Source organism: Pelobates fuscus, chromosome 7 (genome assembly GCF_036172605.1).
Source record: "Pelobates fuscus isolate aPelFus1 chromosome 7, aPelFus1.pri, whole genome shotgun sequence".
NCBI classification, from domain to species: Eukaryota; Metazoa; Chordata; class Amphibia; order Anura; family Pelobatidae; genus Pelobates; species Pelobates fuscus.
In genome coordinates, this window is record NC_086323.1 from 173,617,257 (window position 1) to 173,633,721 (window position 16,465).

The following is a 16,465-nucleotide window of genomic DNA, read 5'->3' on the forward strand; positions in this document are numbered from 1 at the left end:
GGAGTCTCTGCTGCCGTTGAATGTCTTGTACAGTTAGTCTGAGGTCCCCAATGTCTTGGGTAGTGGTACGGGCTGTATGTTCCAGCATGTTTAGGCGGGTAGTTATTCCTTTTAGGTCGCCCCTCAGTGCAGCGATGTCGTTGTGCAGGTCCTTGTGGTGGTCTGCGAGTAGCCGCGTGAGGGCCGCTAAAGTCACCGGAGCGGTGTCCGGGTCCAGGTTAGTCGGCTGTGGTGGTCTCCCCGACTTGGGTGCCAGCAAATATTCCTCTCCAGAGAGGTCATCCGAAAAATCGGAGCATCCGCCATGCAGCGCCGCCATGTCGGTCCCGCTTGCCCCGCGGGCCTGTCTCCACATATCGCCAATCGTGAGTCCCGGGGTGTGTTTCTCGGTCGGTATTTTTTTGTTTTTTCGCCCCATGTCGCACATAGGTGGTATATTGTGTCTTTGTGGTGATTTGGGGGTACCCTGCCTGGGTTTTCCACCGTTTTCCTCGTTTTACTCGCGGAGCTTTTAGGCCTTGCGACTGCTTGTCTCGGTAGTCAGGCTCCGCCTCGCATTTTTTATGCTTTAAATCCTACCCTCTGGCGTTTAAGCATATCCACTGGGAATTTCGTAGTCGTTTTCACAAGCATTTATTAGACACTGTCCAATTGTATCCTTTCTATAGTCTGCTTAATAAAGTTACAGTTTTTACTGTTTATGCTAGGATACATATCTTTTTAGTGTTTCTAATATTTTTGTGATATTTGTGTTTAACTTTTAGATACCTAGTTTCTTGGACTTAACTATAGGCATATCTCTATATTATTCACTGCTCTATTTTTTCTCCAACATACCAGGTTGATTGATAGCTCTTCTCTCCCTTTGCTTGGCTGTGCAAGTGAGAGTGGGGGGAGCTGTCTAATCTGTTCAATCTTTTGTAAATTGCATATCCATATCTGGGTTCAAGCCCAATTTAGGTGGAACTGGTACCACCATCCTGGCCCGTTACCCTAGTCTCCGATTCAACAGTTTGCTGGTCAGAGACAGGGGTACTTTATATTCAATCCTCTCATTGAAGTCCAATTAACCTTGCTTCTTTGAGCTAAAAGGCAAAATCTCTAATGAGACAGAGCAGTATTTTTCTAAATACATTTCCTACGCACTTATTAACCTTTAATTGGCTAATAGGGTACACATGGGGTGGGCGGCAGCACTGTAACATAGCTGTGTAATACAAAAGCAAATACAAACATTCAAAAGTACTCTTCCTTTTAGGCAATTATATCCTCTTTAAGCAGTGCTGTGAGCTTCAACAGTAAGTAAACCCCTTAAATCACCCATTGGAGGCAATTTGACGGTTAACATGGGCACTCTGACCGGTCTGCGGCTTCACAGCCGCATACGCAGCAAACTGCAATGTACTGTATGTTGTGTGTGATGCTGTTCCAGGGCTTCCTCTCACCACGCTGACATTGAGTTAGACTCCGCATGCTGCCTATGCGTGTCTGTTTATACACCAGAAGACTCAAGGACGGTGAATTGCCACATTCTTTGGGGTGCGCTATTCTGACTTAGGTGTAAAATAAATTGCGAATGACCCGAATCTGGCATTTCACAGGCCTTAACTCTTCTGGCACTCTGCAGTGATGTGGTACAATCAAAATAAAGTAATGTTCATTTAAAACCCAGCCTTTCTCGTCCTAATAACCCCTTTTATTGTTCTTGCTTTCTTGTTTAGCCCAATAGTGTGTTTGTGATCATTTTGATCTCCTGTTACTGACCTTGACTCGTTTAACATTTATTCTATTCTCTGTGTTCCTGATAGTTGGCTTGTCTAACATTTACTCTGTTTACTCCTACCCTTGTGCTCGGTTTTCTCTCTGACTATTTATTATACGTTAAGCCCGGCCATTCTAAAGTCCGGTAATATGGAAAATTTGGGTTCTCTTATACATACTGTGACATTCTGACACCTTTCTAGCATGGCCAGCATTAAGTTTTTTCAGAACAGTGGTGAGAGTTTACTCTCACCACTGGACCACCAGGGAAGGCAGCATGGCACCCTCCCCAATGGACACCTCTCTCCCCCCCCCCCCCCCCAGGCTAAAGGTAAGAAGTGGGGGGGGATATAACTTTTTTTTAAAATTAGTTACAGACACACACAGTGCAGCCCCTCACAGACACACACAGCGCACCCACACATATACAGCACACACACACTGTATATAAAATAACCATGAGTTAACAGACAAAGAAAATTAGAAACCTAGAATGTGACGGCAGATTAAAACACCCTCACACACAGCACCCCTCTTGCATACACACACATTGCGCCCCTCACACATACAATACGTCCAAATAAATATATATATATATATATATATATATATATATAGTATCAAACCACCTTTTACAGGTAGGACTTTGTCACTGTTCTTGTAACCACAGCCTTCTAGGGTAATGAAAGTCCAGGACATATCCAGCTCTGTTTTCAGATTTATTTGGTGAAAATTGTATACAGGTGTTTCAAAAGTAAAATAAACAAAACAAAATTCCTTGCTCTTGTTTGAGCACTTACTAAACAGAGTAATTACTATCTGGAATTGGGTGGCTTTCCCACTTACCAATTTTCAAAAAAACGAAATAGCTTTGCAATAAACACAATAGTTCTTTCTCTCTCCTTCAGCTCTCCTAGCTGGCTTTTTATCCCTCACTCTGCAGCATGCTGATCCCTTCTTTTTAAAAGCCTGCTAGCTACTTGATCAGATACGGGTGAGGTGCAATTAGACATAAGTGATACTACAAAGCAAAATAAAAGTTCTGGTTCAACTGTTACATAGCAGCTGGTGCTATTGGAGCACTGGCCCACCCTGCTCTCCAAGTGCTTTGACCCAGGGACCCATACCGTGGTTTGCAGAGTACCAGTAATGCATCTTGCAAACCTAACATCTCTCCCTGAGACATTTAACTCTCAAACCTCAGGCTGCTGTTCAGTAATCTGCAGTGTATAACCGGTACATTCCGAACCCAGAGAAAGAGATCAGACTCGCTTTTCACAGTATGTCTAAATAATGTTTATTATTGTGATGTTAATAAATATATAACGTTACTTACTTTTTGGCCTCTTTTTTACAGGCCTAGCCTCTCGTCGGTTTCGGCACACCTCAACCGACTATTATCTGTTACAACTAAACCTACTTGGAATGTACGCCCCTCTTCAGAATCCCGTACACAAATAGAAGGCGCATGCCTGATGTTGTGGGAGGGATTTAGGCATATATAAACCCAGCAAACCCCTACTCACCTGTCTTCGTCGATTCCGGAAGTTCCCCTCCCACCACACCCTCTTCACTTATCATTATAACCAGGCGGGCCCTCTTTTTTACAGGCCTAGCCTCTTGTCGGTTTCGGCACACCTCAACCGACTATTATCTGTTAAAACTAAACCTACTTGGAATGTACGCCCCTCTTCAGAATCCTGTACACAAATATATACCGTATTTTTCGCTCCATAAGACGCACTTTTTTTCCCTCAAAAGTGAGGGGAAATGTCTGTGCGTCTTATGGAGCGAATATGAAGCTTTACTTACCTGTCTTGCAGCGTTGGCCGGCAGCACAGGGCGCACCCCGGTAGTGGAACTTGAATTTCATGTTCCGGTTTCCGGCGGGACTGAAAGGAAGTGTGCACAAGCTGAGTATGGGACAGTCTGGGAGAGAATAATATGGGGAGGGGGATGAAGTCTATGGGGAGGGGGATGAAGTCTATGGGGAGGGGGGGGGATGAAGTCTATGGGGAGGGGGGGGGATGAAGTCTATGGGGAGGGGGGGGATGAAGTCTATGGGGAGGGGGGGGGATGAAGTCTATGGGGAGGGGGGGGGATGAAGTCTATGGGGGGGGGATGAAGTCTATGGGGAGGGGGGGGATGAAGTCTATGGGGAGGGGGGGGATGAAGTCTATGGGGAGGGGGGGGATGAAGTCTATGGGGAGGGGGGGGATGAAGTCTATGGGGAGGGGGGGGATGAAGTCTATGGGGAGGGGGGGGATGAAGTCTATGGGGAGGGGGGATGAAGTCTATGGGGAGGGGGGGGATGAAGTCTATGGGGAGGGGGGGGATGAAGTCTATGGGGAGGGGGGGGATGAAGTCTATGGGGAGGGGGGATGAAGTCTATGGGGAGGGGGGATGAAGTCTATGGGGAGGGGGGGATGAAGTCTATGGGAGGGGGGGGATGAAGTCTATGGGGAGGGGGGGTGAAGTCTATGGGGAGGGGGGGTGAAGTCTATGGGGAGGGGGGGAGATGAAGTCTATGGGGAGGGGGGGAGATGAAGTCTATGGGGAGGGGGGGGAGATGAAGTCTATGGGGAGGGGGGGGAGATGAAGTCTATGGGGGGGAGATGAAGTCTATGGGGGGGAGATGAAGTCTATGGGGAGGGGGGGGGAGATGAAGTCTATGGGGAGGGGGTGAGTGAAGACTATGGAAGGGGGGGACACTATGGGACAGGGGAGAAAAAAATATTCTGTACAAACTGTCCCATAGTAAGAAACACTATGGGACAGTTTGTTCAGAATATTTTTTTTCTGGGTTTCTTCCTCTTAAAACTAGGTCCGTCTTATGGTGAGGTGCGTCTTATGGAGCGAAAAATACGGTATATATATATATATATATATATATATACACACACTACAGCACCCCTCACACTGCACCACTACACACATTACGCTCCATATACACGCTAGATCCCTTGCCCTATATGCACTCTTAATCCTCTATACACACACACACACACACACTCTGGGTCCTTTACGCACTAGATTTCCTACACACACACACTGCACCACCTACACACACACTACATTCCTTGTCAGCAAACACATACAACATTCTCTAAACACACCCTCTCTACAACCCCTGCAGACACTACGTCACCTATACACACACACACTACAGCCCGTATGCACACACTCGCTACATCCCCTATAACACTATGCTCCCTATACACACACTCTCTACAGCCCCTAGCCACACATATTACACCACAAACACAAATGAAATTGACCTATTTACACAATACCACACCACACTCTACACACACGCAATCCCACAAGCAGGCTCCAAACACATGCACCATACACTTACCTGGCCCTTTTGTCCTCTGGTATCCCACTCATGGAGACACCAGAGACAAGTTAAAAGCAAACACAGCGCAAACATGTTAGTAAATTTGCTTGCGCTGCGCAGAACAAATTCAAGGCCTTTTTCTAATGCCAGAGCTCTTTAGCAGGGCTCTGCGCATTGAACCAACATGCTCACTTTGAGAGGGGGCAAAACACACCCTCTCTGGCCCCGCCCCCTTATTAGGGGGCCGCTCTGACTGAAAAATGCCCGGGCCTAATTTTTTTCCCAGTCAGGCCCTGATGATGGGCCTTCTCTTGTATAGACTGAACTCTATCTCCCTACTGATCCCCTTTCAAGTTTCTTTCAGTCTTTCTCTTAGAGGTACCTGCTAGTTTGAGGTGAGTTCAGTGACTCTGTAATGAGTTACAGTGTGCAAACCTCGCGAAGAGATATCCCTCATGCATGTCCATACCTAAAATTAGGCATAACGCAGATATATAACCAATAATTGAAGTCTAAGAGCAAGCTGACATTATCTCTCTTCGAACTTCGAGCATCGATTGCATGACTCGGTGGTGTTGCAAATACCAATCAACAAACAATGAAATACTACTGTCTCAATCTGATTACCAGAAGTTATGTGTTGAATGTATCCATTGTAGATTTAATGTCATACTGTTACTCCACAGCCAAATGTTTACTTTGTTATTTTGATGTATACCCTGAGCAATGCTTTACAAAAATCTTGTATCAAATCGATATACTTATTTATGACTGTAACTGTACCACTAATCCCAATCGCGTAGCGGATGTTGCACTGACCAACTCGCTAACTCAAATAAGTCATACAACAATGTACCTCTTGTATTTGTGTTTGGAATTGTTTGACTGATCTTTTTATATGTAACAAAAAAGAAAGAAACCAATAAAAATGATACATTGGGGATAAAAACTTGGGCACAAAAAATATGTTTGTGTGCCAAAGAGCCAGTTTGTGATAGATTATACTTAATTTCTTAGTAGTTACTTCATAGGTTATGTTTCTTGTTTTACCTTGAGAAGTAAATAAGGCATAATTATTCCCCCATACTCTCTTGTCCTGGGGATAGATTTACTAAATGTGAATGCATCCTAATCAGCATTTCGAAAATGATGCTGCGTATTTAGAGGCAAACCTCTAAACATCTTTCGCAACTTTTGTCAATATCCAAATTTAACCAAGACAACTCCCAACAGGACATGATTGTACACCAGAGTTTAAAACCCATGCTGATGATCCAGAATGCTATAATTCGTTCTTTATTAGCTATTTTCAGTTCCAAATTAAATAAAATAGAAGCTAACATGAAAAAGGTTGACGCTTGGCAACAATTAATCTTTATGAACTTTTCAGACAATCAGCGTGTAGCTTGGATAACAAATATGAAAAAATAATATGTAGGACAAATAGCTGTGTGAGGCTTAATAATAGACCATTGCTCATGTACTCTACTTTTAATAAGAAAACCTTATATTATTTCAACAGCACTCCTATTAATGTATTTACATCTTTCTCAATGTATGCAACTAGATACATTTTTTTTTCTTTTTCTTTTTTGAGTATTCTATTTTATAACCATGACTACCCATGCTCTGCAATGCGAGCACAAGTCCAACATTTTCAAAACACAGCTGAGCAGAAATGGAAATGTACTTGTGTCTTTTATAAACTCCATGTTTTGCTGATATTCTAAATTATGCATTTAGTGGAGCACATATGCCGGAGCAAGAAATTATACAGCTATCTTGCTCTGTGATTACTATTAGGTGACCAGCCCTTTTCTTTACTTTAAAAAGGTGATTTTACTTACCTTCTTTCCTGTGCTGCGCCAGGCTCGCCTTAGGCAATTCCGCGATAATCAAATTTGACAATCTCAGCCAATTCAAAGCATTGGGAGGCTATTGCGCATGCGCAACAAAACAGTGCGCTGAGCAAATTAGCATCTCCTCGTGAATTGAATCAGTGCATCTCTGTGGGGAATGTTCAGCGCTTCCATTAAAAACATGGAGACGCTGAACACCTGTCCTGCGCACTGTTAACCCGTCTGAGTGACTGCTGCTAAAGGTGTCACTAGGCAGTAATGTAAATACTGCTTAATTTAAACGTTGACTTTCAGAGAAAAGCTGGTTACATTAAAGTCATGCAGGCACAGGTTGTAGACACCAGGACAACTACATTAAGTTGAAGTTGTTCTGGTGACTATAGTGTCCCTGTAAGCTAATATTTTGCTATCCCAAGTAAGTACCTTTTTTGTGGTCATCCAGAAATCTTATACAGGATGACCTCCCTTCATGGCACAGGCACACACAGAATATAGTGTTCTCATTTCACACCATAAATACTGACAATCATTGTGTGGCAAAAAAAGTGTGGGAACTCCCCCAAGATCCAACCCTTCCCCCAAAAAAAGAAATTATATGCTTGTATGCATGTTTATAGCTGGGTGAAGGGGTGAAAGTGTGTGGGGGCCGAAAGTAATTGGGGATGGTGATATTGTTTGGAGGGGGTGTACGTTGTGTATGGGGATGATAGTGTGTGTGTGTGTGGGGGTGACAGTGTGTGTGTGGGGGTGACAGTGTGTGTGTGAGAGTGACAGCGTGTGTGTGTGAGAGTGACAGTGTGTGTGGGTGTGAGTGACAGGGTGTGTGTAGAGGTAACAGGGTGTGTGAGGGGGCTGTGACAGGGTTTGTGGCGGGGGCTGTGACAGGGTGGGTATGGCTGTGACAAGGTGTGGGTAGGAAGGCTGTGAGAGGGCAGGGGATCTGTATGGTGGGTAGGGGGGCTGTATGGTGGGTAGGGGGACTGTGAGTTGATAGTGGATATGTGAGTGCTTAGGGGGGCTGTGAGTGGATATGGGGGGTTGTAAGGTGGGTAGGTGTTCTGTAAGGTGGATACGGGGTCTGCAATGGCAGTAGAGGGGCTGTAAGTGGGTAGGGGGACTGTGAAGTGGGTAGGGGAGCTGTATGGTGGGTTGGGGGGCTGTAAGTGGGTAGGGGAGCTGTATGGTGGGCAGGGGGGTTGTGAGTGGGTAAGGGGGCTGTAAGGTACCCTACAAGGGGACTGTGACAGTGGGTAGGGGTTCTGTATGGTGGGAAGGGGGGGGGCTGTAAGGTGGAAAGGGGGCTGTGAAAAGGTAACTACCTTTTATCTGTAATTCTTTCCTGGTGATCAGTGGGAAGCTTTCCCTGGTGGTCCGGTGGGCTGGTTGTTTGGTCTGCAGCTCCGCCGGGTGTAAACCTGCAGATAATGTGTTAAGTCTCGCTATCTCTAGTCTCGCTATCTTGAGCGTTGCCGTGGTAATCCGCGGCAACACTCTTATTGGCTGGAGATCGTGAGACCCCTCAGTCTGTAACTCTGCACTCGGCTGAGTTGCAGACAGGTGGCTGGCTCTCACTCAGGGCATACGGTGCGGATGTGGAGGGGCCTCACACCCGGCGGCATAATGGGCAAGCCGCCGGGCCCCCTCCCCTAAGGCGATTTAGGTGGGCGTCTAAATCGGCTAATTTGAGAGCCTCTGTCCTGCAGGACTGCTAACTGGAACGGTGTTCCTGCTGTGGAAAAAGTGCAGGAACGCCGTTCCCACGTGTTCCTGCAGTACTCTAGCCCTATATCAGACCATAGCTATACATTAACTCGCTTGTTCATTTCATTTTGCTTCTAGAACTACTTGAGAAAACACAGGAAACCACTCAACAATGTATTTACAGCCCAAATCCACACTTTTGCTACCATTAGACTTTGTGCTAGGGACATCATAGTCACCAGAATAGCTAGAGCTTATTGAATTTGTTCTGGTGCGTAGAATCATCCCCTTCGGGCTTTTTGCGGTAAACACTGTCTTTTTCAGAGAAAATGCAGTGTTTACGTTACAGCCTAGGGATACCTTACTGTCCACTCCTCAGATGGCTGCTAGAGGTGCTTACTAAGGCAGTGCTGCCTACTGTGCAGCACTACCAATTATTGTCTCCATCCTCTGCATGAAGACACTGAACTTTCCATATAGAGATGTATTGATTCAATGCATCTCTATGAAAAGATGCTGATTGGTCAGGGCTCTGTTGTGCTGGTTCTGCCCCTGATCTGCCTCCTTGACAGTCTCAGTCATTCTTTGGGGAAAGCATTGGGATTGGCTCACAGTATCACTTCTGATGATGTCAGCCAAGCAGGCAAATCAGGTGCAGAGCCAGCAACTGCAGACTTGAATACAAGTAAGAATGTAATGATGTATTTAGGGAGGCCAGAGGAGGGGGGGGGGGGGCTAGATGGTGGTTTTAGCACTATAGGGTCAGGAATACATGTTTGTGTTCCTTTAAGCATTTTTCAGTTGCAATGCAACATTGTTTTCTAACGTTAAATATGTTTCTTTTAACTCCCAAGTACCCTCCTTCTTCTATAGGCTTCAGTAAAATGCATTCCAAAAATGTTTTTGTTTTAGAGGGGTACTCCTAGTAGTTATAGTGCCTCGGAGAACACTGTCACTATCCCCTAATATGAATACTTACCTAGCACTCGCTGAGGATGGCTTGATTGGGTTGCTGCTGGCTGAGGTTGATGTGTGTGGGCTCTACAGCTGTTTACTCCTTTCTTTTTTTTTTTTTTGCCCTCCTGCTGCTGTCTCTGAAAAGGTGGCGTTTACAACAAAAAGCATACAGGGACACACTATACTCACCAGAGCAGCTACAATAAATGTAGTAGTTCTGGTGAATATAGTGTCCCTTTATTTATTTTTTAAAGTGGAAGCACTATTTTGCATAATCTAAAAGCAAGATGTCCCCATCTTGAATTCTTGTGAGCTGCCACATACTGAAGCTAACCTCAACCATCAGTATTTTTTTTTTAGCATTTTGCTTGCACAAGACACAGAGCAATATGTTTTTATGAAGTAACACCAACATATTATTTTCTTTTTGTAAAAGTGCACTCCAAATAATTGCTTATCACCCCTAGGAACATGTATGTCTTTTGCGTTGTATAATGTGCAAAGACTTTCTTTGTCTTTTGAAATATCTTAAATGTCACTAATATTTTTTTTTATAGGATTTTTCCAGGACAGATCTCCAACAAACAGCACTGGTACATTTCTTTCCCCTTGTCATTACAATATATAATTATGACCCACAATCACATGCATTGTTTTAATAATACTTTCATTTGGAGATGTTAAACAATTTGAGATTTTGAACATTTCTTTTTCTAATTGAAGTGTTGGAACATTATAGTTTATGACCATAAAATAATCACAGGATTTGGTATTTTAATTGCTTCGGGTTGCTTCAACTTATTTTGGTGTGCAGGGTCATGCTCGGGACCACTGGTATTGGAGACAATTTACATATTGTGCTTGATCTTGACATCACAAACTGGATAAAGGCCTGTGACCTGCAGATCTATCCATCAGCAAAAAGAATGTTCCAATTTTGAAACCTTCTTTTATTACGTTCTTTAGGAAATGTTAGAGACAATGTCGAATTAAATTAACACAATTTCTCAGGCTTGTGCAATGATGGGGTATTTTTATTTTTACAAACTGACATTCAGCTACTTGGAGGGTCATCTTATATAACAAACAGATCAAATTAACATATTTTAACTTTTAAATTCATTTAAATTAATTTAGTTGCATTTAATTGCTGGTCATAATGGAAATGGTAGCATGAAAACAAACTATTTATTAACATTGCAAGCCAGATGTAAAGTGTGGCCTGATATGCATTAACGTATATAACTGATAGGAAAAAGTGTATCCATACAGAGAGAGAAGAAAAACAGGGCCAAAGGGCCAAATAGGTATATAAAATTACCAATGAGAAAATCAGTAGAGAAACCTCACTCTTTTGAGATTTACAAATAATTGTAGGAACTAGGAATAGCAGTTAAAACATAGGAACATGTCTAATCCATGCGACACATTATTAAAACATATTATATTTTATTTTATATAACCTGACTGATTTGTGCAGGTTTTTCTTTTTTTTTTTCTTCTTCTTCTTCTTCTTCGTCGAAAGTTTAGATAAATTATTTTCTTTTCTTTTTTAATTCTTTATTTTAGTCAGTCAAAATAAACAGATGACACACAGGCAAGACATTTGTCATATAGAGTCAATACTTCATAAGGTACATAAAACTGTGGGTTAAACAATATCCGTGAACAAAGACATTTAAACGACTGTATTTTTGATTACACTATACAGGTTCATTGGTTCCATCTGGCTAATTATTGTCTAGTCAAGTAAATGCTGCAAGACTGTGTTTTTAACTTTTATCAAACTGAGGTAACGTAAATGTTTAAAACCATCAGATTCTACTGCAGCCTAACATTATTACTGTTACGGCCTTCAAGGCAGCTCACCCTCTCTATGTGCCCACTCGCTGCCGCAAGGCCGCTGCTGCTGCATCCTGTCCCCTTGCCCTGGTCGCCTAGTTCTGTCCAAGGGGTCCACAGTTTTACAAAGGAGTTAGTGGAGATTTGTATTAAGTTCATGAGGTAATTTTCCTTAATTCTTTGTGTCACCTCTGTCATGGTAGGTATTGTTGTGTCGGCCCATTTTTTAGCTATCACTTGTCTGGCTGCCAGTGTGATTCTGTTCATAAGCTTTGGTGGCTAGCTATCATCCCATTCACTGGCCTGGCTAACAAAAAGGCCCAAGGGTCTAACTCGATAGGTCTCTCAAACACCCTGACCAGCAGGTCTTGAAACCCCTTTCAGAGCGGCTTTAGGCTCTCGCATGTAAGTCTAGGTCTTTTTGCAGGAAGTTATTGTCCCAGCCACAGTTTTGGAAGTATGTCTTAATTCATTTTTGTCTTTTAGTTTATCTACTACTTTGAGTTGCATAGAGTAGTTTAAATACATAAACACTATTGTTAGACAGAGCAGCCTCTGTATCATTAGGAGTAGGACACTGATTTAATTCTTCTGGAAAAAGTCTTCTGGAAAAACATTTCAACTGAAAGTCTATTAATTGCAGAATTTTGATTGCAGTGACTAATTTACATACTGTGTCTTTACCATGCTGGGTCTGTTGTTCTCTCTCCGTATGGTGTGATCTAGATTCAACTTTTTTTAAATCTTTTTTTCTTCTTCTGCAGTAAATTCTAAACATGGAATCAGGAGCCAGTAACCAAGAAACCACACCAGCGCCAATCTCCCCAAAGTTGCAGTTTGTTCCTTTCTCAAGTGCTCTAGATGCCGGTTTTTGGCATGAATTAACTCAGAAAAAACTCAATGTTTATCGATTAGATGAAAGCGCCAAAGATATAAGGGGTTACTACTATAATGGTAAGTGCTTAAGTAATATATATTTAGACTGTTATTCTTCATACTCCAAGACTTTTCCCAAAACCCATTCCAAATATTGACACCCAGCACTTTCTATTCTACACCTTCCGATTTTAATATTCACATTCCTGTCTAACGTTAACTGGCAAAATGAAATTATCTACAGGATGAAATGTTCTAGTGTAAAAATAAATCATATTCCTGAGAATCTAATGCAGGCATGGAGTTGCCTTCCAACAAATATGGTATATGTTAACATTGTAAGAAATGTAAGCATGCATCATATAGGATTTGAAGGTTATTGGGCTGAAAGGGTGGTGGGTTATTTCCTTACAGAAGTGGATGAAGTTATTAGAGAAAGGTTCTAGGTATAGTTGAGGGTGCACATAGTTCTTATTCTTAATTTTTGGACAGCTAATTATGTAGTGTCACACTAGCATGTATTTGATAATTAGGAGAAGATAAATGTTAGATTGGCCCTGGATAAATATTGTTCAGGATGAATATTCCTTTGCACATTGTATAGCATAGAAAAAAAATGCATTCATGATGTTCAGGGGAAGATCTTTCTTTAGAGGGTTAATAAAGCCGTTATTATTTACATATGTACAGATAATTAAGCTATATAGGTCACGCTTTGGATTGTTAAATGTAATTTGCATGTGTTATAGGCTGATTGTATCCTTTGTGTTCAGACATATTAGCCCAGATAATATAGGGCATTCATTTATTATCACTCATATGTTGTTAAATAAATTGTGCAATATTCACCGAAAAGCTATTAAAGACATAAGTCTTTAATTATGTGCATAATCTCTGTACACACGTGTACTGCTAATGGGTGAAGATTGTGATTTTCAGTAATTAGGGTGATCACATTTAAGAGGTAATTTTTTACTATTCAATTAATAAACATTTAATTAAAGAATCATGTAAAGGAAAAAATACATGTTTACAAGTGGTTGTTAACAAAATTTATTAATAAGACAACGTTTCATAATAATTTTTTGTGATTATCCTCTGTTATCTTTTGTATTTTCTGATTGCATACATTGCAATATAAACCAGGCCAGTGCAAACTGAATAGCCGACCTGTCTTTTCAGTGAAAATGACTTGTTCATTTGTTTTTTAGGATAGTCAAATGCAAATTCCAAGCATCGTTGAGTATATATTTACTGTTAACCTGTTAAAGGGACAATATATTCACCAAAACAACTTTAGCTTAATGACTCTGTTTTGGTGTTAATGGCTGCAGTATCTTTGCTATTTAGGAGTTAAAACACTTTATTTATGCAGTCCTAGTCATACCTCCCTGCATGTAATGTGCACAGCCTACACCTCGTACTGTATACCTATACTGACATGCCCTCTTTCCCAACCATGCCTTTCACAGTTCTGCTCCAGAACACACCCTCTGTATGGACATCCCCTTTTCAGATCATTCACCAGTGTCCTTGATTGTAGATTTAGCAGGTTGAGAGCCTTTTGTTTTATTGACAACATTTTATATATTCTCTAGGATGCATGCGTCCTGTCGCCCCTGTTTGTTTGCTCACCATCTCTCTTTTTGTGTATAATATTTATTATACCCCTCAAAAAACTTTGATTACAAACCAGCACAAATGTAAAACCTCAGTTCAGAAACAAACTCCTCTTTGATCTTTAAAGTCTTTTGTTATGTTTAGCAGTGATGTCACAACAACCTTTTTTTATACCACACTTTGAAGGACCACTAAAGTCACCAGACCACATTATTTCAGTGGTCTTGTTGTAATCCTGCAATGTAGAAAATTACAGTCATGTATACAACCACTAGAGGCGGTTCTTCTGCAACAAACAAGTGAAACTCAGTCATGTGACATTCTACGTCCATGAAGACGTTAAACGTCATCAAATGCAGCCCAAAACTATTCAATGTTTTCCTATGCTTCATCTATGAGGAGTGTGGAAAACCTAGCCACTTCTGGACTATAATGTAAGAAAGGTTGTCTGTAGGTTGTGCTGTGTGCTAGATGTATTTTGCTATGTATATTGGGCTATGGTAATTCGCATGCTGTCAGCCGTATGCTACCAGCATGCAAGTGCTTCGTTTGACGAACAGCGGCTATCCGGGCTGTTCGTGAAACAAATGCGGGCTCCCCTGATAGACCACACACTTAGAGACGTGTGGCGCTTGTTAACCGATTGCAACAATGTTGCAATCGGTAATTAGAGGCTCTCCTAAGTGGCCGTCGGCAGATTGAGGGGAACTTCAATGCAGAACTGTAATTGTTGCGGCGTTCGGTCATTTCAGCTGGGATCTGAGCGGTATTCTCACAAAAGATGCGCTCAGATCCCAGCTATCTACCGAACGTTCGGTTATGTCAATGTACCGAATAATGTCCATAAAATGTATTTTAATGTGAATTGTCGGTTTTGCTGCACGAGGGGATAATCCACTTAATCGTCCATTTTAGTGGGAGTATCCCTCTCGTGCAGCAATGCCTACTGGGAGAATTACACTGCCTGATGGGAGAAATCCCCTGAAACATCTGTAAGGAAACCCCTTGCATGGGGAACTGTATAAATATACAAGCCTGTGAATAAAGCCAGTTAGTTGACTCCCAGACTGTGTTTCGTCCGGTTATTGGGAGGATTGGGGATATTGCCTTACTTTTCAGCGCTGACTGTGGATTTTCCTGTTATACCAGCGGAGATCGTGGATTCTAATATTGCACTCCGCTACTAGGAGCATTGGATTGGACATTCATTGAGGAAGCGACGCCTCCAAGATGATGTCACTGGAGAAAGAGCTGTTGGCAGCACTGAGTAAAATCGTTTTTTTTGTTTTTGTTTAGTTTTTTTCTCTCTTTTTAACAGGTGAAAAGTCAGGGCCTTGACCTAGGGACTAGATAAAATAGCGTTAGAAATGCATGTTTGTATTCCTAATGCTATAGTGTTCCTTCAATTATGTCATTTTACTATTACTTTTCAACCTTGTAACTATATATTATTATCTGTATTGTTTCAGGTGATCCGGTGGGGCTGCCAACGCGTCTAACTTTAGAGTTCAGTGCCTTTGATGTGTAAGTAGTTTGTGTTTTATGTTTAAGGAACATTCTGTTGGTTTCCACATTAAACCCTTTACACTGAATTGTTTTTTAACAGAAACGTCAGGTTTAAAACTGCAGCTTTTTGTAACAGTTATGGTTAACCTTGAAAATCTTTTTTAAAGCCTTCATATTTTCACGGTTTTCATTTTCTGGCATCCAGGCTTTGCATACCACCAACTGATGTTAAATTAGGTAAGTTTACTTGAGAAAGATCTCTTAGAGATTTAAACGTTGCACTTTTTCCAAATAAATCTGCTGCATAATTGACCCTTGAGTGCCTAGACCAAAATTTTGTTCTACTTCCCCATTAAGGCATTCAAGTTCCTTGGCTCTGTGAGCCCACTGATTTTATAAATGTGAGCTTCCTTCATTTGCAGATAAATTTTTTTAAAGTAAAAGAACTGGCTTAAATGGCCCAATAGGGAAACTCAAAATCAACATTTGACGTCAAATGTTGCATTTGAAAATCAACGGGTGTAATAGAACCCTGCAGAGTTGCAGGCTAAGAGACTCTGGGCCCCCAGAGGAAAATCCTTTCCATTTCAAAAGGGATTAACAAGCAGAGTACTTGGGTAATCGATGAAAGATTATTTAAAGTAACAGGAGTATTTCTGTGTACATGAAAGGTTAACACATATGGACACTGACATAGTAACTGGAGATTTGGACCTTTCTGGCATGTAAAGTCTATGTATTCATGAGAGACTTGTGAACCTTTAAAGGGTTAAGACAGTATGGGAAGAGTGCATTTTCCAAAGAGGTATCATATTTAGGTGGTGGTGTTGTAGAATTATTATTATAAAATATACCCTTACTGGGCCCCTTTAATACTATACTCTTATATTCATTTCTCAGGCCTCATAGTTTAAATCTTACAAGATTGCTTTGTTCATAGAAATAGCGTGTCAGCAGGAAATGCTAGGATCCTGTTAAGTGAAACACTGTAGCAGATAGTCTT

The 16,465-nt window shown here is 41.8% G+C and overlaps 1 protein-coding gene across 1 annotated transcript in view; it reads left to right on the forward strand.

Annotated features, from left to right (window-relative positions):
• Positions 1-16,465, forward strand: part of ATG7 (autophagy related 7) — a 260,635-nt gene that overhangs the window by 17,058 nt on the left and 227,112 nt on the right. The window contains exons 2-3 of the mRNA XM_063426931.1: positions 12,225-12,414; positions 15,426-15,480. Coding sequence (XP_063283001.1) covers positions 12,237-12,414; positions 15,426-15,480 — 233 coding nt within the window. The 5' untranslated portion in view covers positions 12,225-12,236. The remainder of the gene's footprint in view (positions 1-12,224; positions 12,415-15,425; positions 15,481-16,465) is intronic.